Source organism: Physcomitrium patens, chromosome 2 (genome assembly GCF_059467195.1).
Source record: "Physcomitrium patens ecotype Gransden chromosome 2, ASM5946719v1, whole genome shotgun sequence".
Lineage (NCBI taxonomy): Eukaryota > Viridiplantae > Streptophyta > Bryopsida > Funariales > Funariaceae > Physcomitrium > Physcomitrium patens.
In genome coordinates this window covers 1,887,951-1,915,104 of record NC_143411.1, presented here as the reverse complement: position 1 = coordinate 1,915,104, position 27,154 = coordinate 1,887,951, and the positions used below count along the sequence as shown (strand labels likewise).

Sequence of the window (27,154 nt, the reverse complement as noted above, 5' to 3'; positions counted from 1 at the left end):
TCTGGTTTTGTATTGATTGGCAGATGAAAATGGTATGTATGTTTTATGAGAATTTTTTACAAAATGCTTTAAAAAACAATCTTAAAAAATAGTTTCAAAACAACAAAAGAAGGAAAATCTTATGATATGGCAAATTACTTCTCTTGAAGATATTTTCCTTTATAGTGTTTTATTACGTTTTTTCAATGACTCATTACTATTTAATGTATATTATTTTATAACTGACACCTATACATCCCAAAAAAAACAGTTACTTGTTAAAGTTTATTATTAGAATTTAAAAACTCCTAGAATATCACAATCAAAATCTCTTTTTTTGCAATTCATAAATAAAAAATTATATTTATACATATTTATTTATATAGTTTGTAAAAACTATTTTTTCTAAAACACATGTTAAAGTTCTTAGAGATGTAATTCCTAAATCAAATATGTGTACAGGGTGAACTCATGTGGCTTTTATTTTTCAAATTGTGTACAAATACATTACTAAATACAAATATTTAAAACCAAATGATTTATGTTAATGTTGTTATTACATGGAAGTGATAGTTGTTACTTTTCTTAAAACGATCCTTGTGAGTCTAGAGTGATGAGTATGCATGTACTAAATAAATTGACAATTATAACATTACTATTTCAATATTCATAAAATCAGCTTACTATTTTAAAGATAGATTTATGGTTTTTAGTTTCATATTCAAGCTATAATAATTTTAATGAAAACACAAACAAAAAATTATCTTTTAGTACCACAGTAAGTTTTATTGTGACACAAACAAGATTCAAAATCATTGCATAATATAAGATGATTACAAGAAATAACATATTTATATTTAAATACATAGTTCTAAAACAGAGTGATACTAGAGTGATAGATGTAGGTTATATAGATGATTGGTTGTTTATGATTCAATCATTACAAAATAATAGTTTTTAAGATGATTAAAATTTTACTTAATAAAATATTATTTTTAAAGAGATCAACTTGTTTTATTTTATTTTCGAATATTATTATCAAATAAAATTAAAAATTTGAATAATTGTACAAAACAAAAAATATGTATACATACATACATAACATATTAACATATTTAAAGAATTTTGAAGTAACCATAACATATTAATATACTTAAAGAATTTTGAAGTAACCATAACATATTAATATACTTAAATAATTGTTAATGCCACATCCCCAATTATAGCTACACTCCATGTGACCTCTTCATAGATTACTAGCTAAGAATATGTCTCTTTCTTTCCCACATCTTTTCCTTTCTTTGCTTTAAAAACGGTGGTGGTTGAAAGGAAGGTAATGCATATTTTTTTAAAAAAACATGTCACAAGCTATTTTTTTTAAACAAAATATTTGCCTCAAAACTGTTTTAATTTAAAATTAGTTTTTAAAATTTAAAATTCATTTATTTGCCAAAAATTTTAAAAACTCATTTTGTGTGGAGGTCATGTGGGGTGTAGCAATATCAATTGGAGATATAGTGTTAACAATTTTTACACATATTAATGTTTTGTTGATTCATTTCAATATAGATGATGTAATTTTTTCAAATTAATAATATTATTGTTATTAATGTGTGAAAATATAGTTGCAAATGACTTTAAAAAATAACTACAATAGAAACTTTATTAATTTTCTTTTTGGTTTTTGTAAAATGTTTACACATATCATTAAAAATCCATAAAAAATGTGGAAAAGAATACTTTGTTAGTTTTTTAATATTGATTATTCAACTTTACTAAAGAAAAAAAAGAAAGAAAGAAAGAAAGAAAAAAGTCTCATTTATTTCGTTTATTGATGGATTGCAGACATTCTTTTCTGCATTACAGTGAAGTACTCTTCTAGTGTACAGTAGCAAACATGCAGTTCACTCTAGGTCTCAAGAACTACACCCAACAATCAACTAACTAAATTAGAAACCACTACTTGGTAGATATCAATGGAAACAGGATTCTAGTACAAAGTGAAATAAGGTGTTATTAACAAAAAGCGTAGGGCAACAAAATAATATAAAGCGGCAAGACCAATGGTTGCAGAGGTTTCTAAAAATGGCATATAGATGAATGTCGTTGACGAACGAATGAACGAGGCTGTTTACCCATCCATCAATTCCATTCGAAAATCCATGGCCAGAAACTCTGTTCTGGAAGAGAGGCAGGAATGTGAGTAAATCGCTCTCTCTTCGCAAGATCGATGCCCAACAATGGCGACGTAGGGTTTTAATCTTTCGCATGGGCTGCATTGTAGCCAGTATGTGTGTAAATTTTCGTAGGATGCGAGAGGAATAAGGTTCTGTGATTGAGCATTGTCTTGTAGTATTATTTTTCGCAATGTGAGGTTAGAATCCAAGGAGCGGCGGTGATGCTTGCGAAGGGGGGCAGTCTCGTCGAAGATTGGTGCCGCATGAGAGCGTGTTGGATTTGGTGTTCGATCTGCGATAGTGTTGTTGTTGAATGTGTGTCGTGGATCGGGAAAGAGGTTGGCGTGACTGTTTGTGAGTGATGGATCATGTGTTCGCTTCAATAAGGGCAGAGCTCGCGTCGAATGACGGGATTCGTCAAGCGCAAGCTCTGCTGCTGGCGCTGCAGCATGCAGCCGGTGGAAAGGACATTTCCTCAATTGCAAGCGCAGCGTGCGAGCAGATAATTGCCAGTCCCGCGAGTGCGGTGTGCAAGAAGTTGGCGTTTGATTTGATCCGGTGCACTCGCCTGACGGCCGATCAGTGGGAAGTAGTGTGCCGCGGGATCCAAAACGACTTCAATTTCCCTGACTCCGATGTCACGGCGGCGGCCGTGTCTTTTTTATCGGCTATTCCTTCCTGGTGGTTTGGGAAGTTTATCACGGATATTAGCAAGGAGATTTCGAACTGTCTTGTACACGATAACCCGAACTTGCGATATGCGATCGTGGAAACGCTCGGGTGCTTGCTTGCTCGTGACGATGTCGTTAATCTTTGCGTTACGACTCCTGCATTGTTGGAAAGAGTGGGGGGATGGTGGCGCCAGATCGGAGAAAGTATGTTGCATCCCTCGGACGCTGTTGCGAGAATTGCTTCTGAAGGTGTGGGACGCTTGTTTTTGGAGTTCAGTACGAAGAAGCTGAGTAGATTAGCGGGGGATAAGCTGGCTCCGAGTGAGGATTCTCTCGCTATTCGAGCTAGCTGGGTGGTGGCTATGTGTAGGTTCGTTTGGGAGAAGCGGGATTTGTTGATGGCTCGTTCAAAGGTGTTGACGACTGATAGCTTTCGCGCAACAGTCTTCCCTCTCGTATTTTCGGCAAAAGCTGTGGCTACTAGAATGGTGGAAGATATGCAGGTTTGAGATCTTCCCTATGTTCAAGTTTTCCAGTTTAATATATGGTAATGAGGAACAAAATTTTGTGAGTGTAATGTCTCTTCTAGCTCGCGGCATGCGAGTTTTAGCAGTAAAACACTACTCCGAAATGTGCTTAAACAATCTCGCAGCTATCTGAAGTACCTTATGGTTCTACCTCAAATCGCGTCCGCCTGCGTTCAAGACTTGCGAAACAGTCTTAGGTCCTAGGTGCACTTTGCTTTCCAACGTGCATTTTTCAACTGTTAGGTTAGGTGGCAATCATATATTTTATGCAGTCGTCTACTTTTACGGTGCTTGTGGTGGTTCTTGAAGATGGTAGCAACATGTTGACTATTTTTGACAAAGTTCAGTTCACTTGAATGTAGTCGCGGTTGTATCCATGAATTCGTAACGATATGCGGATATTTCAGCTGGAAATTTAGCAGCAGACGTTGCTACATACCTTTGAGGTTCTAGATTATGATCCGTCGTTATGCCCTGTCGGTACATCAGACACATCATCAAGCGTTCAGATCTTGTGATTGCCTCCCTTCTGGTCTCCGCAGTATGGAACCAATCATATGGTGTTGGCGCTCTTGGTTTCTTTACTCCCGTTTTAGGAACGTTTGCTAACATGAGTTTGTCTGCAGAAACTATCAGGTTATCGGGGAACCCCTCGCGTGGCAGTCGAACAGAGAGATTTTCGCAATGCTGAGCACATCCTGGGGATTTCTGATGTTGTCTCTCACCTTATGCCCTATTTATTTGTCCTCGACCCTGCATTACTGTATGAAGTCAGTGTCAACCTCCTCTCTTTGGCTGACGTACCTGGAGGAAAGCCAGAGTGGGCGTCGGCACCGATCACTGCTCTCTTAACTCTGTGGGATCGACAAGAATTTAATGCGGGTAGGGAAAGCATTGTTCGAGCGGTAGTAAAGAACCTTCAGCTTCTGGATTTACACCTCCAGGTACATTTGGGTTTGTTGACTCGCTTATCTATTCGGTTAATTTGATTGCTGTTCCGCTTTCATCTATTTGGCAACCCGAGGAAATTCTTTGACTTTTTCATACCTGGTTCTACAGGTTTCGCTCTTCAAGCGGCTTCTTTTGATGGTTAGGAATCTCAGAGTGGAGGCAGATCGCATGCATGCACTTGCTTGCATTTGCCGGACTGCTCTTAGTGTGGACCTGTTTGCTAAAGAAAGTGTTAGGAGAGGTCAGAAACCTCTACAGAACACTAACATAGCTGCATTGTTTGAGGATGCGAAACTCAGAGAAGATCTGGCAAGCATCAATAGTGAAAGCCTTTTTCGCGAAGAGTTAGTTGCTTGTCTTGTTGAGAGCTGTTTTCAGCTCTCTGTCCCTCTTACTCGAATGAAAACTACAGGTCCTGAGAGCCGTGTCATTGGAGCTTTGAATTATGGTATAGTTTCAGGCGCGATGAGCTGGACTCAGTCAGCTCTTGAAGTTGTTGAGGTTTGCCGACCCTGTGTGAAGTGGGACTGTCAAGGTAATCATATTTTCTTCCATAACCTCAAGGGCTAGAAGAAATTCATCTTTTTCATCTTCTGATGATAATGATGATCCCTTCATTTTGTGCTTGATTCCTGCTGTTATGTTTTTCTGCAGCATGTTGAAACCGCTCTCTCTTGCTCACAGACATACTTACACTTTTTATTTTGTATATTAAACTCTACATTTTTTAATTTTGTTTCTTATATCACTTTCGTGAGATTTAGTCTTTGATTATTCATGGTAGGTATTACAAAATCCCACTTTGTTGGTTTCTGTTGTCCCCTGGACCGAAGCCGTATTTGTCACTCATTATCAGTTGTATGCCGTTGATATCATTCAATTTTGATGTACATAAAAGTTATGTGGCCGTCTACCTGATGCAGGCCGGACATATGCTATGGACTGTTATTTGAAGTTGCTAGTGCGTTTGTGCCATATCTACGATACTGTTGGAGGAGTGAAGAAGGCTAAAGATGGTGCATCACCTGAACAAATCCAGGCGGAGATCCGGTTGCAAGCCTTGCAAAAGCAACTCGTGAAAGACCTCAGCGAGGTAATAATTTGATAATTCGTGCAATGTTTTGTTCGTCTTTGTGGCCATAACTTATTTATCAGCTTTCTCCAATTGTAATCAAGAGAATTCAATTGTTCTTTCTTTGTGGGTTTTATCAATTTTGCATTTCTCATGGAAGCACGATGAGAAAACCCATTGAATCGCTTTACTTGGATTCAGGTTACAACTGCAAGATTAAGAGCGCGTTTTATATGGGCTTTGGCGGAGCACTTTGATCTTGAAAGTCTGGACCCACTGCTTGCAGATGATCCTGAAGATCCTCTCAATATTATTATTGATCACATTCACAAAGTCATTTTTAATACAGATTCCACTGCAACCATCATCAACAGGTGCACATCATTGTTGCGAGTTGATGTTAATTAGTATTTTGTCGAACATCATAAGGATGGCGATTACCAGCAAATTCATTTTTTTTTACTTCCTCTAAAATTTCAAGACCTACTATGTTTGAGTCTTTCTTTTCGTCGTGTGAACCAGCTGTGTGAATGCTCCATCGAGTTAGCTTCTCCATTGATATGCACATTATTGGCATTTAACACTTAATTTTTTCTCATATCTTGATCCTGCAGGTTACAGGATGTTCAGGCTTTGCTTGTTTGCTCAGAGCACCTAGGTTCAAGAAACTTAAGAGCAGCACAAATGCTGAAAACAGAACTTGAAGAGTTCAGAAATAGTGCTTTGGCAGACTCTGTCAATAAACATCAATGCCGCCTCATCCTACAGAAGCTCAAATATATATCCAATCATCCTGACAACAAGTAAGTTGCTTTCAAATAATACTGACCATGGTTATTATTCTTCCTCGTGAACATGTGCTGCCATATGTAATACATATGTAAGCACAATGTGTTACTTCAATGAAATGTATAACCTTATTTTCTTGTTTACTTTTTAATCAATATATTTGGTCCAAGAATGTTTGAGTGTTTTATCTCTTTGGTTGGTGGAGGACGACAGCTGTCTGCTCTTCTCAGTATATAATCACTTTGATTCATGCAGACTTTAAAGCACTCAATGTCTCTTATGCAAAGCCGAATTTATCTTTCATAACTAACAGAGTGAAGTCGGACTTGTTCGCAAAGGTGGGTGGGAAATTCAGGTTCTACAGGAGACTATCCATTCACTCACCACAAGCTTTCCGTTCAGTACTTTGATGTATCGGCGGCTCAGGATCGTAAGCTCGAAGACCTAGTTCACACTGCTGTTCAGGAGCTTTGGAGACCTGCACAAAGTGAACTTACCTTGGCTACGTCTGGTATGACTTATTTGAAGGCTGCTCCTATGCCCAAAACTTTGTCAGGAAGCAGTGATCCTTGCTTTGTCGAGGCGTATCATTTGACTGATCCACACGAGAAGAGGTTAACACTACATCTAAAGGTGTGAGAATCCCCATCATCCCGCTTTCGCACGATGGCTCTACCGTGTTTACCGTGCTCTACCAGTCAAATTTCTTTACGGGCTGCTTGCTTTGTGTATTTTTACTGGTGTGATCATTGCTGGGAAGCCAGGATTAAGAATCCAGTGTACGAGGTTAAGATCCTCGTCGACGACTTTCATATTCAAGGATTTTTGCTTCCAGAACACTCTGTAATTTTGTTCTGCACTTTTGAGCATGCTTCCAGATTCTTAATTTGACTGAGCAAGAACTCAAGCGGGTGGATGTGCGAGTTGGGCTAATTGGCGCGCTCCGATTTATGGACGGGTCTGCTCAGGGTGTCCGCCAACTACAGCAGCTGCACACACAGGTGAGCTTTTAGTTTCGTGAATTGTTTTTTGAATTAGGTTTTGAGCAATGGAGATAGAAGCTTGAATACCTTGGCGTATATTAGTGTAACATTGTGAGGCTTAGATGACGAGAATTCTTCTTTGACTTGAATGCCAAAGGGAACATTATGGCAGCATTCAATGAAAACATGCGAGCTTTTAACAGTTTTTTTGTGTCAATGTAGGACCCAGTTTTATCTAGCGTTACTGTTGGAGTATCAAGGTTTGAACGCTGCTCCCTGTGTGTACAAGTCTTGTACTATCCATTCTTTGGTGGAGTTGGATTAGCCAATGGAGAGGAAGGCGAGCCAGCCCCAGAGGAAGGAAGTCATAATGCAAAGCTGCGGAAAAATTACTCATCCGAGTACGGGGAACCAGTGATCTTACGGTGTGGATTATATCGGCTACCTCTCATTGAACTTCTGGTTCCATATGCTCTCTCACCCGTGGAATTTTTCAGGCTGTGGCCAAGCCTGCCTGCGATAGTCGAATACACTGGGGCTTACACTTATGAAAGTGTAGGGCTGAAAGCAGCAACCGTGTCTGGAGGGTACATGGAACCCGCTGTTTTACCTGTTCTTTCAGGATTGAAAGCTTTATCATCCAAGCCTTTCCATAAAGTGTGCTCTCATGTCTTGCGGACCGTGGCAGGATTTCAGGTATGTTTATCTGATTTCTTATGTTTTTTCCAATACTCTGCAGTCGGATTATGAAGTCTCATTTAAACCATCTCTGAGGTCAAACTAACAACTCAGTACTTTTCTGAACACCTGCTGGGTCCATAAATGCGATTTTGCTATTGTTCTCTTAATTGTTCCTACTTTCCTTGCCTCCTGCAGTATTCGTATTCTCATTTTAGCACTGAGATTGTGGTGGGTCGAGCTCTCAACAATCTCCATTGTGCATCTGTTTGGAGAACATCGCTGAGTAACCATTTTTGTGCAGATTTGCTATGCTGCTAAGTCCTGGTACGGGGACCTAGTGGGAATGATGATCTTTGGAACAAGTGAAGTTAGTGGAGATGTGGATCTTGGTGAAGAAACGAAGACTATGGTATGCAAGTTTGTGGTGAGGTCATCGTCAGGCAAACTTGTGGATGAGATTGGTGCTGATGTTCAAACATGGCTTGATGATTTGACCGACAATGCTCTGCGGGGGGTCTCTGACAAGGAAGTAGAGGTCAGAAGCGTTTGCTGCTATTGATGCTTCTTCATATTTTCATTGATATTTTTCTCTTATTCGTGTGGACTCTCGTCACATTCAAATCAACATTGAATCTAGCACTTTTTATATATATATATATATATATATATATATTCAACTTGCTGGTTATGTTGCAGTTGTCTTACGTAAATCTGCTAATCAGCGAAACATTTTTTGGTATTACAGGCTGCCGCTGCTGAAAAACTTAAGAGATTGATTGAGATTTTGAACGTTATTAGAGCTAAGCCACCACCTCAGGCGGAACCTGAACTAGACTCGGATTCAGAAGATGACAGTTTGCTGCCAGGCTTGGAAACAAAGCCGAAGAAAAAACCCACCACCCTCTTTCTTCCTTCTCCTGAAGATATGGAGCATCAGGCATTACAATCAGCTGTGCTGCATGAGTGGCATAAATTTCGTCTTCAGCAAGCTGTAAATTAGATCAGGATCTCATATTGGGTATTCTGTCATCCATTCATCTTATAGACATTTCTTTTGATTAGTATTTAGTTTAGATATGTCCCAATTTGAGTGAAACATTCCAACAACCCAAATGTAGAAATTTGGTAACAGTGAGTCCCTCTGTTGATTCTTGTTTCGCGGCTAGGTTTTACCGTTTCAATAAGAGCACATTAACAGCAGTTACGCTGAAGACATGGTCCCAGCCTCTGTATTCCAGCATTGAACTTAGGTTGAATTTGCATTCACGTATCGACTGGTTATCGTGTGCGGTTATCCACCATCACAATGAAAGGCGATCAACATAGATAACCGTGTAAGACTACCATTTGCGGATCATATCCATACTCCAGAGGTCAATTTGAAGAATTCGGTCAGAGCCAAGCTAGACTGCTCCATGAACGATATGAGAGCTCGATCCGCTTTATTCAACTTGGCTGCGCAGAAGGGGTAATGGCTCGGGATCAATTTCCGCCACAGATGGCGCAACATTTACAAAATAATCGAACGCTGACCACCCGCCCAGGCGACGCCATATCTCTGCTAGTAAATCCAAACCTATGCAACAGGCGCAGAGACATGATACTAAGTAAGACAGTGCACCGACGACCAGCACAACTACGATTGCGTGGAGTACCCACTCAGCGATCTTCCCGAACGTCTTCGTCCACTTCTTGCCTGAAAACATCACAGCAATTGGACGCCAGAAGAATAAGAGTCAATTCATCAAGCAACAGAATCAGCGACCACGTCTACAAGTGAAACTATGAATGCTTACTTCTTTACCATCCACGACTCGAAAAGTTTCGTAGGAATGTCTATGCTGAGTCAGTGAGACAACAGTGGGGACAATTCCAGCTTGCGACAATTCGAGGCATACCTTGAATAACAGGAATGGAAGGATCTGAAAGCTGCCAGTATTGGTCGTCGGTGTCACCGTTTCTTCTAAAGATCTTGCAAAGACCGAGTAAGCAATTTTGTGCTTCACTGGCCGAAGATTGCGTTTTCGACTGAATTTTTCCCCCCTGCCAAACCAGATCCCACATTACACCCGTCCTGCCACGCTACTTAGAAGCGCATCCAGATCTGTTCAATAAATACTAATTGCTTCTAAATTCTCAAACTGAAACTCGCAAGGCAGGGTACACGGAAAACCCAGAAAAACGGACGAAAGTGAATCTGACACACAAAACAAGTGCTGCAGAATCACAGAATCAGTGAAGTGAACAACCTCAACATCGGTCTTCGTCGTCGATGGGACCTCAGCCACGATTCTATAAAACTCGGCACTGGATTCGAATCCGTCCCTCTCCAATTCTCCTACTCTCGCGCTCGGAGAAGAGGGTAGGTTGGGTAAGACCCGCCCGTTCGAAAAAGAGACCACACAGCAGAGGGACGCAAGCACGAGGAAAAACCTGGCATCCCCACGCCATCGAACCATGGCAGGTGGTCCTCAGGGCACGGAAATTCGCACCGGATTTCTGGTTTTGAGCGTTGCTGCTCGGCGATGCCTTCGAGGAGAGGGATCGAAACTGCAATGTTTACGGTAATCTGATCAACAAGTGGAGAATGGAGAAGATCGAATTGGGTGCCATAGTTGTGGCGATGCTCCACGAGTGTTGGGTGTGTATGTGACTGCGTCTGGCGTGGGTCGTTGAGGCTGAACGCCGCGAACCCACAACTCGACAAATCCAGCTCTCCTCCTCGGCCCATTTGTCCAGCACCCACCACCTGGAGCCGTTCGCCTCGCGAACCCCGACGCGCTGTCAAACGTCAACTGCTTTGCGCCATTTCGGCACCATTCTAGGGTTCCGGGTTTAGAGTCAATACCTTGGAAGAATTTCTCTCTCTACAGTTTTCTGTTATAGTCTATATGGTTGCTAAATCAATTGGGAGGGAGGAAGATGCATGAAAAGATGCATGTCCAATTTCACATGGCAACAGCTGATTGAGAAAACTGTTTGCTGTAATGATTTATAAATGTAATGATTTATGATTCAAAATGTTACAAATAGGAAGTCAACAAATGGCTTATATATATATATATATATATAGATATATCTTATTTGTAATTGAGAAAAACATAAAATATAGGGTTGCTCTATCCCAAAGAACTACAGAGAAAAAATCCTGGTCTTTAGTATGAAGTACTACATGTGAGGTTATCCATGTTTACTGGCTTCAAATCAACAACGTTGAAACTTTGATTGCTCACTTTGAGGTTTTAAAGATTTATTCTCAAATCATCCATAGATATGTACATTTTGCAATCACTGCATAATAGCAAGGCCAAGGATCCCAAAGAAAATTCAATTCCAAGTGTTGTTTGTTGAGATATGCCTTTGCAAATAACACAACATTTATGAGCATGTGAAGAATCTTTTTTCTAGACTTTGATGTCACAGTGATACAAAGCCATTGCCCAGATGACAAAGGAGAGCCCAATGGTACTATACACATTGGTAGAACAGATGCTGAGATCAAGCCTTGTTTGTTAAGATAGAATTAATATAATACCTTGCAACCAACATTGTTTCATTGATGTAAATCTAGAGTCTTCAAGAGAGAGTCCACAAAAGACAACATTAACGGTGAAGCATGAAATCACCATATAATCCTCTTTAGAATGCACATGCCATGGTTGGGGGTGCCTACAACTTCAACTTATCAATCAACAACACAATTCCTAAAAATCTTCTACATTAAGTCAAAAATTGCTGCAATGGTGTTCAATGAAGAAACATGTATAATTGTGAAGTAAAGGATTCTTATCTTCAAGGTAGCCAATTTGACACTTATAGTCAACATAGTTGGTGACCTCAGTTAAACCTAAATTTAAACTCATATTTAACCTCTGATACTAAACTCAGTTTAACCTTTGATTGGCTGCATTTTTTTCATTAAAACTTTTGCTTCACTGTAAAGTTTTGATGAAATCAATGATGATTAATTGATGCAGCCAATAAAAAGGCCAATATGTCTCTTTGGTTTATTTTGTTGATTTATACCCCACTTGATTTGTTTTATAATAGAAATGTGGTTTTTTTGTTTAAAGGTTACATGTTGTATATTTGCTTCCAATACACACTATCATTTTTTTAATTTCTTTTTTTGAAAATTTAGAAATATATTTTTAATAAATTTTATAAGTAAACCTTAACCATCATAAGAAAGTCAGGTAAAATACATATCAATTGATACATTTAAAAAAAAAAAAAAAAAAAAAAACTTTATTTGAAGTTTAGATTTAGTTGGTAATTTTGATACAATATAAAAAACTACTTGAGTATGTGGAGAGTTAAATTATTGTCTTCTAGATTCACTTATAGATATTGCTAATGCCACCACAATCTCCCAACTATTCAACATATTTCTTTGGAATTTTTTAGTCCAATTAAAAAAATTCTTCAATCAAATAATTTGAAAGGTATTGAATAAAAGTGGCATGTGGTGGATAGAGGATTGTGGTGGCAACAACAAAAACAAATGTGGTGGCATTAGCAACATTCTCAATTAATATTTTTAATATATTTTATTTTAAGATTTTAAGAATGTAAACTCAAAATTCTTATTCAATAAGTTTAATTCTAGATTTTATGAATATAAATATGTTATGTCAAAGAACTATCAAAAGAAATGTTCTTTACATAAAAAAATATATATTTTTATTTAAATTATTTATGTTCAACAAGTCTTGGTCTTAGACATTATTAGTGTTAAAGATCTAAACATTATTTTGGACTTAATCAAAGTATATAACATTTAACAAATAATTTATTATATACATAGATAAAATTTAATATAAAAATAAGCTTTAATCTACTTCTTATAGAGGTAATTGTTAGAAAAACAAGTGATATGCACATAATTTTTTTTGATTTTATTAGAACATTCTGTACTCTTTTAAATCTTAATGAACAATTATAGAATATTTAAAGAATTTCTTAGAAACTTATGTATCAAGTCTTCTTATAAATCTTTGTTTGGTGGATTATATGATTAGTTACCAAAAGCTTAAAAACAACCCTTTGGCCTTCCAAATAGTTTTAAAAAATGAAAAACTAATGTCATTTGTGGCCTTGTAAATTCATCTCTTTAATCTTGTTTTGTAGCTTGGCATAATCAATTAGCTATCAAATTTTTTTCTAGCATAGTTAAGCTAATCTTATGTGTACAAAACTTATTTATTTATATTTGATATGGCGAACTGTGTCCTTGGCATCAACCTTGTCAAGAAAAATTAACAAATTTGATACATGTATGTGAATTACATAACTTTTACATAAAAATAAAATCATATTTCTTCTTATTATTCTTTTTAAATGAAAGAATCAAACCATAATTTCTAGGTAGTGCTTATCCTTTTTACCCAAAATGTTTTTTTACACACTTTAAAAACCCATATTTTTGTTAGAACAGTTTGATAAAATAAATATTTTAGCATGAAAATAATATGTCTAGTTCCAGCTGAAATTCCATAAAAGAGTTGACTCCCAACAGTGCAGCAATAGTACGTGACAATTCTTTCCTATCTCGAAAACTCTTCTGAAATCAAAAACCTAGATGCAGCAGGGATCACAAAAGGAAATGTGTCCTAAAGAACTGAAAGGAATTGTACACCGCTTCACAGACTAATACTGAAGAATCACAAAGTTGGCAATAGTATTGGCCCTTGAGTTTGCAAAAGAGATATCCTCTGAAAGAAAGCATTTGGGTCAAAATGGCTTGCGAAAAGCCCGAAAGAAAGACAAATCAAATATACAAACGAGTATAAACCAATACTCCAGTCTATCAGCGTTGAAATGGATTAAAATAACGTTATTGTCTTGATTTTCCCTTCCAACAGACTGACATGAAGGAATTGAGTGTCTGACTGCCAACACACATATATAGACACGGCATAGACCATGTCATTGCATCAAAATAACTCTTCACCAAAAGGCTAGACCCTAACAAAAAGGCTCCAAAACCGAAAATTCACAACACCACACGTGAAAGAAAAGCATTGATCACGCAGAAATCATTTAAGTAAGAACGTGCAATAAGTATGTGTACAAAAATATCAATCCATGAATTCTTTTCAATGAAGGAATCAGCAATTAGTTCGCTGAAAAAAGAATTGACCACTAAATAAATTTACAAAGAATCAACTAGTGCAAATTTGACAACTAAGTACACTAACCTCAAACACAGGGGATGAGGAATGCTGCAAAAATTGCCAGAGTGACCGAAAACCAGCCCAGGACTGCTCGGTTTGTGGCAGAATTGCTCAAGGGGCCAGCTGATGGTCCAACACCAGGCACCACAGATGAGGAATCCACACTTGAACTTGAACTTGGGCTAGGGCTTAAAGCAGATGCAGAAGGAGGAGATGGAGATGGAGGTGTTGCAACAACCGGGAGACTTGGAGCTATTGCTGGAGCAACCATCGGACTCGCAGATGTCGCATTGTTGTCCAGACCTTTCCATTGAAGTGAATAGACCTCGGTGCCATTTGGATATAGGACACCCCAGTTCTGCTCCGACACTCCCCCAGGCTTCAAATTCTCGTTGAAAAGAGCAAAAATAAATGTAGGAATGAAAATACCAGGTCTTCTGGGAGTACCCTTTCTCCCAAGGATGTGCCGAATCAGGTTTGTGTTGTATGTTTTAGCATTTGTAGTTGTATCTGCACCAACGTTTCCTGCAGCTCCTACAGTCGGCCACCCAGTCTCACTGATTGCAAGTCTCACGTTGCCGAATCCCAAGCGCTCCATGGCAGCGGCTATGGCGTCCAACTGTGCATCCATCAGGTTGTAATAACTATGACTGCCGTCTACAATGAAGGGCGTCTTCCGGGTGAATAGAGCATAATCCAGAGGAATAAACGCGGAGTCATCCCTCCAGCCGAAGTAGGGATAGACATTTATGTAAAAATAGGAATTCGTGTCATTGAGGAACTGAAACAGGGGTGTCAGCACAGGAACTGCAACGTCCGTTCGGAAGACGCCCTTGGAAGGTGGGTATGACCATGACAAAGTGTTGAGCTCTGCTGCTGTCGAGAGCTTGATGGATAGCCCCCTGCTTAGCAAGCTACTATGCAAATTTTTCATCGCCGGAACTAATTGAAGCCAAATTGATGCCCGGGTTGTGTCCGTAAAAAGCTCATTGCCGACGAGAATCGTCGTGATGTTTGTACTTGGGACGTAGGGAACTATGTGCTGGACTATCCACTGATCTGCCACTGCAGGGTCTATAAGAGGGGGGATTGCATCATTCCCCATCCCTATTACGACTTCAAGTCCTGAGCCTCCGAGGGCCAACAAGGTTGCTGCATCCGGGTCGAAGAGTCTTACTCTTGTTATTCCTAAACTAGAAATGATCTTTACCGCTCCCGAAGAAGTTGGCAGGTTGTCCCCGACTCGTCCATAATTTATTCCCATTGTGTTCTCCTCTGCAACGAAAACAGCATAAGAAACTTAGGTCATTGAAAACAATCAAATAAATGAGAAACCTCCAAAGTATTTGTGTATCAGAAGCAGAAGCTCAACTATGACAAATATATCTCCCAAAGGGAAACCACAAAATACCAAGCGGATCGAAAATAAGCTTGCAAGTGAAGCAAAATACCAGTAGCATAATTGCAGAGTGCCGGTGATGCAACCATTAACACTAACATCGCGAGCACGTAGAAGTAGTTCCATAGCGAAGGATTTATCAAAACGGTTCTATGACTCCATTCTCTGTTGACTCGCCGCCGATTTGTGACACAATCATTCTCCGCTTCATTGAACAGGACCCTCGAGTCCTTGATCAATACCATCGTCGATCAACCGCCCTCAGCTTCTCTCTCTATCTCTCTCCACCCAAAATCCTTAGCGCTGAAATTCTCTGGGGATACTCGTACTGCTTGTGCTGTGATACAAGAAATGCTACGATGAGGTCAATAAACATTCATGGTCGGTCCCTACAAACAAACAAGTTGCCACCACAAAACTATGACAACAGCAACTATGAAGGTCGCTGCGCAGCAACCCCAACAAGTACAAAGGAAGCACACGATCTAGCTAGTATTCCAGGTACACAAGGTACACAAATCACACAAACAAACTTCACCCAACATCACTTCCACAAAGAAACATCCCACCCGACTTGAACTCACAACAACCACAACGAACGGCCATCATAACTCAATCCTCCAACAACGTTATCCCCGACATACCGTAAAATCAATAATCCGGCTGGAAAATATTCGAGGTACCCAGAATGGAGAAACGGTAGTAACAAGCTACTGCAAACTTATATGCAACACCCAGCGACGGAGTCCGCACAAAAGCAAGCGGAGCTACAAAGCAGAGGTTAAAACAGCGTCACACCATACCATGCTATTGCTGGGAAACTCGTAAGCATCTCAGTCACAACACGATTGAATACGGGGTGTGATAAAGATGAACCTCCAGGGGCTGCACTCCTCAGCGAGTACACCGTCTTCATCACACGCGTCTTTGCGACTGGTGGGGCAAAGGCCGATTGCACACGTTTGCATCGTCGCGGCACCGACACTGGGAATTTTCACCCCGTCGAAAATTCTTCTTCTCCATCTTCTTCGAGTTCCATCAAAGCGCGATGATGTTGGCTGCTGCGCAGGTCTGTGATGCAAGCAATCGAGAAGTGGGGGAGTAATTTCGTGACGAGGAGGATTGCTACAGTTGTAGTGCGTGATCGACACTCGGCTCGCTGACTCCGCCGCTGCGCCCGCGGAGCTCGTGCTGCGGGCCGACATCCATGGCCAGTTGGCAGGGATTAAAACCCGGACGATTGATATCCTGATAAGGATATCAATCGGGCCAACTTTCATGGGTGGAGTTGGTTGGTGGAGAACTTGGTCACGGGAATATATGTGTATATACATATTTCTTTTACAATATTTTTATGAATTTAAAATTTTTAGAAGAAAATTGTGTTTTTTTTTTGCACCATATTAATGATATAAAATGGTTGAATAAATAAAATAATAAATATTTAAACATCTTTTTTAGTTATAAAAAGTTTATGTATAATCACTCAATGCTTAACATAGTAACTATCTTAATGAAGTATTTTTTAAAGTTATATGAGAACCATTGAATATTTTTAAAATCACCAAAAAAGAAAGAAAAGAGAAAAAGGTTAAATTTTCTACAAATGATTTTGATAAAATTACGAGGTTAAAATATCTTCATGAACTTTATTATCTATTAAAGAATTAAACAAACCATATGACTTGTAATGTCTAAAATCAGAAATCATAATTACAATAATCTGATTAACTTAGTTGATTTATTTATGTTTATATATTTAAAAACTATGTATAAGAAAACTACAAAAAACTATGAAAAATTAACTGAACTAAACTAAACTACGTTGGTTAAAAAATATTATAAAAGTTTCTCCTTCAAGTACTAAAAATGTCTAGATTGAGTTCATTCAGCTACTCGCAAACATACCAGTTCGGACTCCTGGAATCTAGCAGAGTGCTGCAGTCGATCATCAACGTGAGATGAAAATCTGGCAGTGAATTCCAACAGTGAATTTATTTATTTACGCATCCTTCTTGCAGGACTTCGCTATCACTCGCTTCTTCCGTAGCTGCTAAAGAGAACCACGAAGATTAATCCCAATTAACCTGACAAACAATGACGTTCAAAAGACCATCGACTGAGAAGCCATTCCTTAGCTTACAAAATGTGGGTGTTGTACAAAAAAAACATTCTAAATTAAATTGCAAACACCTGATTATAACATAATGTGAGATTTTGAATCCAGCACATTGCACTTGCTCCAACTGATGCAACTTTGAAGCACTAACAATTGAAACAATGGTAAAAACATCATCATCCATAATTGTGACCGTAGCTTAATGAAAATTAATTTAATCAAATTAATTTCTTCTTACATTGTACTTACATCCTATCGATCTACACCCACTTTTGGGAGAAAAATGAACTACAAATTGTATTCATCCCGACCGCTGACAGAAGCCCACCGAGACACATCATCAAACTAAGAAGTCATAATACAGAGTCAGGATCATAAGCTGCTATTCAACTGCCTGTTAAATGTGCAGTGTAAACGTATCACCCTTGACTGGCTATGGAATGTACTATGGCATGTAATGCACCAGTCACATAACACTGCTACGAACATCAAGAACCAAATCGTGAAGCTCTGGAAATGTGGCAAGCAGGAGCATTTCCAGAAAGCTGTACGCCAACTGCTTCATGCATACACTAGCCTGCACAAGCCACAACTTCCAACCAATCATTCTAGGTGGCCAAGAGCAGCATGTTCTTCCTCCACAAGAGCCATGAATCCTACATCAAATACTGTAAGGATTGTAGGTCAAACTATTTCTTGCGTGAATTTTTTTGTAGTTCAGTGTATCTGATGTAAAAACTAAAATTTCCAATAGACTCACCGTTCAAAATCTCAAATGAAGATTACTAAGAACTCAGTACCTTCGAGCTACTAATTTTTCCAAACGCTTAACAGGATCTTACCTGAGAGAAGTAATAAATGTCTTTCGCGCATCTTGTGTACTGCTTCTTGCCAATAATACTAACCAATGGGGCAGGTGCTTTGTCTGCAGCACGAAGCAGTCTCAGAATCGTACATTACCTATTTCACTAATGTAAAAACATTTAGAATACTATTTAACCAATATATATGAATATAAGTCTTCATTCAATATCGCTAGCTTTAGGCAGTCACAATGTGAATCATAGTTGTTCTGATACCTTTGACACTATCAGAAAAATTGAACTACTAATTACAAAACACAACACGTACCAAGGATAATCTCTCGAACAACTGCAGCTCGTCTTGCAGCCTCAGGCTTTTGCTCAGTTAAATTCACTGGCGGACGTTGCTGCCCCGCTTTGCTCTCGTCAGGAAATTCCATCCGGTTGTCCTCCAGGGCCGATGAATCACTTGGAGGTGAATTCCGAGGGTGCTTCGTCACAAATATACCATCTGGCCAAAGCACCTGCATACAACCGGAGCTTTTGCTCAACACGAACTTATCTGGTTGTTTATAACTTGTCACATTCCACACCAAAATCCCTATGATGGACGAACTCAGTAAACTTTTGTACTTGTTTTGTATCGAATAAAACAATGTCAAAAAAACGCAGGTTACTCACCCCCTTCAACCACTGTACGCCCGATGCTACCACCTCCTCTCTCCGAAGCCATTGTATTCTAGCAATGAGCCAATCGTCAAAAGCATCGCCCATGCCAAGCTGAAGAACCTGTTTCGCTATCCATAGAACCTGACGTCTGTAAAAAGTAAACATCCAACAACTTCAAGCATTTGAGCATATCCTTGAACAAATCAACCAACGTTAATACACAAAACAAATGTTTAATATCTAACAGAGATGAAAATGATGGTGCAGTTCTAAAATTGCGAGAGTCAATCACGAAGTAGCAGAGTAGCACGTGTATGAAGATGCACCTGATCCACCCACGGCCTTGGAGCTGAAAAATCTGATCGACCAAATTAAGAAGAGGAACAGTCACTTTTGGTGGGGACCACTGCAAGAAGCCACAAACCTCCTCCGTTAAGCTACACAAAATGGAAACTTTGGACATCTCAAAGTCAGTACACCATACACGCAGGCCTACCAGCAAACGCAATACAAACTACCAAGTCTTGTGGGGCGGTACTACTAAAAGCTCCAAAATCTACCCTCGACAATGCATACCTCCTGGGGGATCACCAAATCATCTACAATTCCGTCAGAGGCAAATGAATCTACTGGCGAATGACTATCTGAAAGTGCTCTCTCTAAGCGCCTTCCAAAAAGCCGATTAGCCCTCATGTCCGGCTGACTAGAAGCAAACAAATGTACTGCACTCTTCATAGCATTGGTCTCAAGAGCATCCGCAGCCGTTTCACTGTCCGAATCCAATCCGAATGATCCCACCCTCCGTCCAGCATCCTCCGAATGTCTGCGATAATTTCGTTCGTACTCCTCTTCCAAGATTGAGTTGCTAAGACCTTTTTCACCAAAGTCACTATCAGGAATAATAAGAGTAGACAACGGCTCAGGACGTTGAGAAGAAGAACTTTCGGAGGTCGAGGTTCTGTTGATCTGAGAATTGCTCGTGCTCACAACTTGATCAACATCTCCACTACCTAACGGCAACCTTTGCAAAATTCCACTTGTTGCTTGGTTCAGGGCCCCAGATATGTTGTCTGAAACGCCTCGAAGCTGGCGAAACATATCGTCCATGGCATCATCTACATTCACTGATACATGCTGGCGTATGAGAACGACAATCTAGCCATGCGTAAGCTGGAGAAATGCACATAGAAAATACTAATCCAGGACTTGAAAACTATATATGCAAAAAAGAGGTTTTCTTAGCACTCATCGTGTCTAAGAAGCAGACATGGTTCAAAGACGATATACCTGCTAATGTCTCCATCATAGGTGGTGAAATGCCAAAGGCGTAGTGCTGTAAGCAATAATACCAAACCTCAGAATATCAGAACGGCAGATACGTGAATATTTTTGAACACCCAAAGGTTCAAGCCTGTACTAAAGACGATTCCAGTAAGATCAACACTTCCCCCGTGCCTGACCAAAGGGAGTGTATTACATCTGGGCATCGACATACATCACACGAAACCTCTTTTGAACACCAATGCAATTTGTTGCACACATGTTTTCCAAATGTGGGGACGGCACCAAATTCATTGATGACGGTAGCTAATAAAAACTCACATTCTATGATAACATCAAGTTATCTCAATAGTAATTTGTTCCGACCATCGATGAGTAGCTAGTAGAATGTATTACCTGAGAGTTGACACTGAAGAAATCGCCGACTTCAGACAATTCTAGGAGGCTGGGGATCGCTAACAAATCCTGCCAAGCCAGAAAAAGTAAATGAGGACTTAAGAAGTGAACAAATGATATGGACGGATCCAATCATACAAAGCTGTTTGGAGATTCGATTGAGAGCCAAACAGGACAAAAGAGAAAGCAGGATTATTGACGTGCTATTCGAGTTCAGGGGTCAAACATATCATGTGAAACAACACTTGACAAAAACCATCCATGTTAAAATACCAGATAATAGCCAGAAACATGCGTCTAAATGTCAGAATGAAAGACCCCTTGTGTCACATGACCACATCGTAACCATACTCATTACAAATCGACTTAGTAGTAGCACTTACTTTCAAGTACTTGTCAAGAAGTATGCAACGCTCCCGCACAAAAGTAGTGTCAAGACTAGAAGAAAGAAATCTTTTTGGAGGAAGACTCAGATTGTAAGAAGGTATATCTTTCAAGCGCCTATGTAGCTGCTCAAAGTTGCGATACCTACAACACGGGCAACAACGACGAATTGCAATTAACGCTCCCTAATCTATCCGCAGAGGCTTGTGTACAGAGAAGGCTTAAGGAAATAGCTGAATTCACGAAGCTCAGAGAAACCAGATAATTAGGATGCCCCAGAGTAGTAATATTTCAAATATACACCCATATCAACAGAACATTATTTTAGAAAAAGACAGGAACTGTTGCCCTATGCATAAGAAACAAGATGAACACGATTCAAAATCTGAGAGGGAAGCCCATCAATTCTAGCCAGACCTTCTTTCAACTCGCCATCTTTGATGATGAGTATTAGTCACCTTAATAGTGTACACCGCAAACGACTTCGATCCACTCTTCTCAAAATGTGCTCCCATGACCTGGCCCACAAAAAAATAAAAATGTGAGCAAAGTTGAGATGCAGGACAACACGAGTAAACTCTAACATATTAATGAAGTTGAGAAGCGAAAACCCAATTGAAGACAACAATCCATAGCCGTTGTTGTTCAGACCTTGACAGCACTCACACTCACCCGACACTTCAGTAACTTAGGCACCACTTGCGGAGACGATTTCATGGCCAACTGCGAAGTCTGCGCCTCCTCTCTCTCAGGCTTCACCACACTGCTCTCAAGTTTCTGATCTCTGAGCGGAGCATCACAACCGAGGGTTCCTTCCTCAGCACTTAAAAGTGTCGAAAGTCCCTCACCTCGCCGTCCTGACTGCAGCCAACCATCGAGTTCACCACCCATACTTCTGGACTTCCGGTGTGTTAAACGTCGATGAGGTCGGTGCAAATCATGTGGTTCAAACTCCGACTTTGTGAGATTACTATCCCCATTGAGCACATGTGTAATATTTGCTGCCATTGGTTGGTGATCACTGCTGAAGGACGTTAAGTCTTCATTACTACGACACCTCATTAGCTCTGAAGCTTTCCTACTAGGGGTAAGCTGAGTATTGTTGAAACCATCTGGCCTAATTGAGTTGCGATCGAATGATCTAATTGGCGAAAATCCTATCCCGCGTATTCCTAAACCTTCATCATCCTTGGGGTCCCCAAATAACAGCGTCTTGTACTGCTCGCTAGTGTTACTTGGTTCTTTCTTCAACGGAATGGACGTAGCCAGTACGACATCTGCAGAATCTGTGATTGCAGGACTGCCTTTGCCAGTAGACGACATCTTCGGCACTTTAGAGACAGGATCAACTGCTGTGGCTCTCTCAGTACTATCTCTATTGCTTTGGATTCCGCTAGCAATAGCTGCGACTTTCTGATTTTCTCGTTTCTTATAATTCCTCCCTTTGGCCCATAAATTATCAAGATGTTCAGGAGTAAGTGCTTGTGCTCGGCGTTGTGTTACAGCATCGAGAACCTGGGCCCAATCTCCACGAGGAATGGGTCCCCATTCTTCCACATCATCATGAACACCCTGTTGTCCTGCAGAAGACATGCCAATGTCTCCGACTGAAGCGGATAGCCTCTCATCATTCTTCTTGCTTGAGACAATTCCTGATGCTTTTGCGATAGTTTCTGATTTCGCCAAGGAAGTCATCTCCAGACCGGAAACTGAAGGCTTCCTTTGCATAACCCGATCCGGGAGCCGTTGTTTGGCTGCTCTCGCTGCTTCGGCAGCTTCTTCAGCTGCAAGACGCGCTTTCTCATGCGAAGCCAATGCGAAATTCTCAATCGTTTCATTGATGAACGCAGGACTAGCGAGATTGATAACAGGACGCAGCACTACACAAGCCAGGAGCTCCCGAGCCATAATTCTCAATAGTCGACAACGTGCATCTTGTCGTTTGAGTACCAAAGCTACGATGCCTCCAGTTAGCCTCTTCAAAACCTGGTATTCAGCTTCGGGGGAGATCAAGGCCGGATGCAACTCACGAGAAGCCATCATAGACTGTTTCAACTTCTCGTCTCGCTCTTCGGTGGATAGTGAATCAATTATATCAGATCCAATGCTCGCTTTCATTCGCCGGTATAGCGCAAACTGTGTGCCCACAAGATCCACCACGTCCCTTGAAAGAAGAGTAATAAGGTTTACACGCTTGGCACGCTGGGCAACCTCTGCTACCACGCCGTTGATGAGGATGCGGAGCTCCTCAGGAGCCTCTCGGTCCGGAGTGACGGAGGAGTACCAGAGATTGGTCACCCACTCGTCAATAATACCCTTGGTGAGATCATCCACAGCAGCCTCAACAACAGGAGAATCAAATTGATGGCGCCATCTGTTTACAACAGCATGGGAAGCTTCGGAAAGCAACGGATCGTGGATGCCTAACTGGTGCAAATTCGATGTTGTTGAACGCTCGCTTTCAAAAAGTTTCCACCGAATCTCAACCTCGAAAGAGAGACGACGCAAAGCAGCTAAGACGAGAATCGCAACAGGTAGATTGATCCATACCGAACTGCTGGTCAAAGACATAGCGTACGCCAGGAAAAGGGAGAAAATTGCGACCAGAATTGTCCGACGTTTCGCCTCCTCCAACAAATCCTTCAAAGTATCCATGACTTCTCCTATGCTCTTAAGAATTCACTAATTCCGACGCACAGCGCTTAAGCTGACAAGCGTGTTTTGCCACTCTTGTGGAGCTTATCGGGAGGTCGTGCCTTCACGTCATGTAGAGAAAAATGCATCACAACCCTGTTTGGATTGGCTTCCAAAAATGAGGGGACCAGAGGAATCCTGTGTCAAACCTTGGGACGATCGTTCTCCCGAAGGGTGATACGCTAAAGAGTGCTGTCGCAATGCTAATCTAATCGTAGCATCTCCATTGCCTCCTGTTCTATTCCGCCTCATCTCCTTCCTCTGAGTGCATTTTTGAAATCCTACATTATGGAAAGTCAAAAGTCTTGGTAATCTTCGTTCCACAAAACCATGTTCAAACCCTCATCAAATCTTGCATTCCCTAGTCCTCAACTAGCGTGTCGTGATTCGAAAGCCAACGACTGCCTGAAGACACCGAAACCAAAACACAAACCAGCTCCTCAAATTACCCTGAGGGGGCCGCCGGCATATCTCCAAAACAGAGCCCAAATTCTGAAATTCTGGATAAATTCCAGTGCTATTGATCACTCTAAAATGCACCTTCGGCCCCGTAATCCTCCAATGTCAGGACTTTCTCAGTCTCAGAAACCCAGAAGGTGTTTAAAGCCCTATATCAGAACAATGCTACAAATTCATAACCCGAACACCATTTCTCACATGAAACTAGCCATCCACGAATCCATCCAATTCCCAATATCCGCTCTTGCTAACTCATTCAAGCGCTACGACGTCCTCAACCAGGACAACGTTCTCACCGCAGCTTCCTCACTACCAGGACTTCCTTAAGACAAGGCAGCGAAGCCAAACCCTAGCATTATCAGATTCAATCCAACCAGATAACACAACTCCGCTACTCAACAAAGTGAAAAATCTCTCCTCGTCAACCCGCCACCATTCTTTTCAGACCACAACCACGACAACAATCTCATAGACGAAGACCAAAACCACATACCCTGAACAATCTCCCTTAACCTAACAAAGGCCGAAACAGACCAAAAAACTTACAATCTCACTCCTGATCAGTTGCTCGAACACGTGCTCTCCACGATATTCATCATTTCAGTCAACATCGAGGAAGAAACCAGAGGACAGATACTTCACGGCAACGGAAACGTGTGCGTAGTGAACAAGAAGACGATACAACCTCAGGCCCTTGTAGACAAAAGCGTCATATCAATCGTCAACACAATCCGCAAAATTCACCCAAATATTCCAAAACACACTCAAGGCTCTGATGAGCAGCAGAGAACTTGGAACAATATCCCAGCTGCTACCGAATCATACCACAACCTACACAAACGCCCCTCACGATCGTTCTCACTCCTCTGCCATCATTCTTGCCGTGCTCGTTTTCCGCGAGCAGGGAGAAATCAGAGCCCCCTTACCGAGAGTTTCGTCTCGTTCCGCTCCGTTTCTCTCGACATCAACTTACCTCGCAATTCTACCTTGGTCATAGCCACTGGCTTCGAGATTCCAATTTTGTCCTCTAATTTCGATTCCTACTTGGTAAATTAGGCATCCGAATCCCTTGATGAGTCACCAAGCGCCAAACCTTGCTAGGCCTTGCTTAGCACACATGGCGTGCGATGCGGCTCCATGTTCTGTCCTCGCTACTGCGCCACGCTTCCTTCACGCCTGATCCATGCTCTCGTGTAGCACCATGACGCGTGAGTTAAAGCTTCACGAGCATCGAGTCCACGCCGACACAGGCTCCTACTTCTTCCTCGGGCTTCGTGCTTTGTGCAGCTTCGAGCAGGTCACCTCTGAGCCTTCCTTCCTCGACACGGTCCGTTCGTTCGTTCGTTCGTTCTGATCCGTCCATCGTCCGTCGGGTGAGCGTCGTCGCTACGACGAAGAATCTCGAGGTTCGTTCGGAGCCTCGGCGGCTCCTGTCGCTGGGGCCGTGTCGAGAGAACGTTCGTTGCCGACAGTTGTTCTGCGGGTAAATGCTTCATTAAAGTTACTGTCCGTGAAACTTTTACTGATACTGGATGGGTTGTTGTGTTCATGTTTTACTTTCTTCTATTCGGTGTGCTTCTTTTTTCACTATTTTCCTTTTTTTTTCTTTAGTGTTGTTGTGTGCACTTCCATGTTGCTTGCCAAAGGCAGAGCTTAATTCAATATTACAAAATGTTTTGGACAAATTTGCAAATGCTTGTTAATTGTGTTTATTGACAAAATTGTGTAGAAAGAAAATCAAGTAGATTGATCACATTCTATTTTAAATATAAAAATAAAAATAATTTTTATATACTTTAAATATATATATATATATATATATATATATTTTCTATAGTTATTCTCTTATCCAAATATAGTACTTGAAACTAGAATTTTTTGGAATAGGAAACAAATTCCATGTGATCCTCAATTTGCCATAGTTTAGTATGCTCTTCTAAGGAATATAACAATTGTAGATCACACTAAGAAAACAATTCTTATATCTTTTGTCTTCTTCTTCTCTTATCATCTCATATCATGGATATACATATGTATTTTAATAAATATCTATATGATCAGGTAGAAATAGATAAAAGTAGATAAAAATAGATTAATTTCATCATACCTTCTAAAGAAACTTCCTAGAAGTTTCATAGATGCGGCTTTGACTTTACATATGTTTGTAGTTGATTGATAGGTTAAAACTTGGTCAACAAGTTAATTACTTGTTGCTAGCTTACTAAACAAGCTAACTATATGGCACATATATAGAAAACTTGTCTTGGAAGTTAAGATATGTGTCTTACAAAGTCAACACATTTTAGAAGTCCTATAGGACATTGTCACATAGCTCTTAGTTAAGAATATATATGGAGGCAAGAGTGAAGCCTTCTTCACTTTTGTCAATGCTTTTCGAGACTTTAGTCTTGTTTCAAGACTTTTTAGTCTTCTTGTTTTTAGCAATAGCCATTCTAGTTCAATACTACATCATCTTTGAGTATCTTTCTACTTCTTTTCAATGACACAAGAGTATATTGAGAATTTCTTTTTTCAAGATTCATGTCCTTGACACTTCTTTGCATTGCAGCCCTTGTGTTATGCTTTTGTTAACCTTCACAATTGGTCACCAATCTAGCAATCATGTAAGCTCCAATTACAACACTTCCATCATTAACATATTTTTTATTTGATACACCTTCCTTAAAAATTGTATAATGAATAATATTAACAATACATACAATACAAGGAGAATCTCTCTTCTATCACTCATCTCATCACAACAACCATATACAAGTGCCTTCAAGCCTAACTTTGTCAAAAAAAAACAAGTCCATTTGACAAACAATAGATAAACAACCAAAAGAAAAAAAAAAAAAAAAAAAAAAAAAAAAACTATCCACTTATAGGATATTGATAAAGAAGTTGAAGAAGAGGCTCTTGTATTATCCTTTTCAATATTCTT

General features: G+C 40.2%; 4 protein-coding genes across 10 annotated transcripts; 1 reads left to right on the top strand and 3 right to left on the bottom strand.

Annotated features, from left to right (window-relative positions):
- The first annotated feature begins 2,184 nt into the window (after positions 1–2,184).
- LOC112278735 (protein TPLATE) lies at positions 2,185–9,041 on the top strand. 2 transcript variants are annotated; one of them, XM_024512428.2, is made up of 12 exons: positions 2,276–3,330; positions 3,981–4,298; positions 4,414–4,546; positions 4,718–4,840; positions 5,229–5,398; positions 5,579–5,751; positions 5,992–6,180; positions 6,505–6,799; positions 7,045–7,167; positions 7,372–7,845; positions 8,132–8,365; positions 8,576–9,041. In XM_024512428.2, exons 1-12 carry the CDS (start codon positions 2,518–2,520, stop codon positions 8,828–8,830), a joined length of 3,300 nt encoding a protein of 1,099 aa, XP_024368196.1. In that variant the 5' UTR covers positions 2,276–2,517; the 3' UTR covers positions 8,831–9,041. The 2 variants fall into 2 exon arrangements, with proteins under 2 accessions (XP_024368195.1, XP_024368196.1); XM_024512427.3 differs by having other exon boundaries at positions 2,185–3,330; positions 4,414–4,840.
- Positions 9,042–9,204: 163 nt separating this feature from the next.
- On the bottom strand, positions 9,205–10,847 carry LOC112278736 (uncharacterized). Its single transcript, XM_024512429.3, has 3 exons — positions 10,080–10,847; positions 9,729–9,873; positions 9,205–9,526 (listed from the first exon to the last, which is right to left on the bottom strand). Exons 1-3 carry the CDS (start codon positions 10,287–10,289, stop codon positions 9,273–9,275), a joined length of 609 nt encoding a protein of 202 aa, XP_024368197.1. The 5' UTR covers positions 10,290–10,847; the 3' UTR covers positions 9,205–9,272.
- A 3,006-nt stretch (positions 10,848–13,853) lies between these two features.
- LOC112294384 (glucan endo-1,3-beta-glucosidase) lies at positions 13,854–16,524 on the bottom strand. Of its 3 annotated transcripts, none has more exons than XM_024544727.3 (3): positions 16,209–16,524; positions 15,458–15,742; positions 13,854–15,281 (listed from the first exon to the last, which is right to left on the bottom strand). In XM_024544727.3, exons 2-3 carry the CDS (start codon positions 15,648–15,650, stop codon positions 14,032–14,034), a joined length of 1,443 nt encoding a protein of 480 aa, XP_024400495.1. In that variant the 5' UTR covers positions 15,651–15,742; positions 16,209–16,524; the 3' UTR covers positions 13,854–14,031. The 3 variants fall into 3 exon arrangements, with proteins under 3 accessions (XP_024400495.1, XP_073385584.1, XP_024400485.1); XM_073529483.2 differs by having other exon boundaries at positions 16,282–16,490; XM_024544717.3 differs by having other exon boundaries at positions 16,050–16,265.
- A 1,199-nt stretch (positions 16,525–17,723) lies between these two features.
- On the bottom strand, positions 17,724–25,450 carry LOC112275326 (uncharacterized). 4 transcript variants are annotated; one of them, XM_024505623.3, is made up of 12 exons: positions 25,184–25,450; positions 21,730–24,032; positions 21,475–21,575; positions 21,057–21,201; positions 20,674–20,742; positions 20,284–20,329; positions 19,573–20,120; positions 19,323–19,402; positions 19,009–19,144; positions 18,656–18,851; positions 18,367–18,449; positions 17,724–18,101 (listed from the first exon to the last, which is right to left on the bottom strand). In XM_024505623.3, exons 2-12 carry the CDS (start codon positions 23,710–23,712, stop codon positions 17,991–17,993), a joined length of 3,498 nt encoding a protein of 1,165 aa, XP_024361391.1. In that variant the 5' UTR covers positions 23,713–24,032; positions 25,184–25,450; the 3' UTR covers positions 17,724–17,990. The 4 variants fall into 4 exon arrangements, with proteins under 4 accessions (XP_024361391.1, XP_024361409.1, XP_090112991.1 ...); XM_024505641.3 differs by having other exon boundaries at positions 25,304–25,447; XM_090256865.1 differs by having other exon boundaries at positions 21,730–24,359; positions 25,184–25,384.
- Between the last annotated feature and the right edge of the window lie 1,704 nt (positions 25,451–27,154).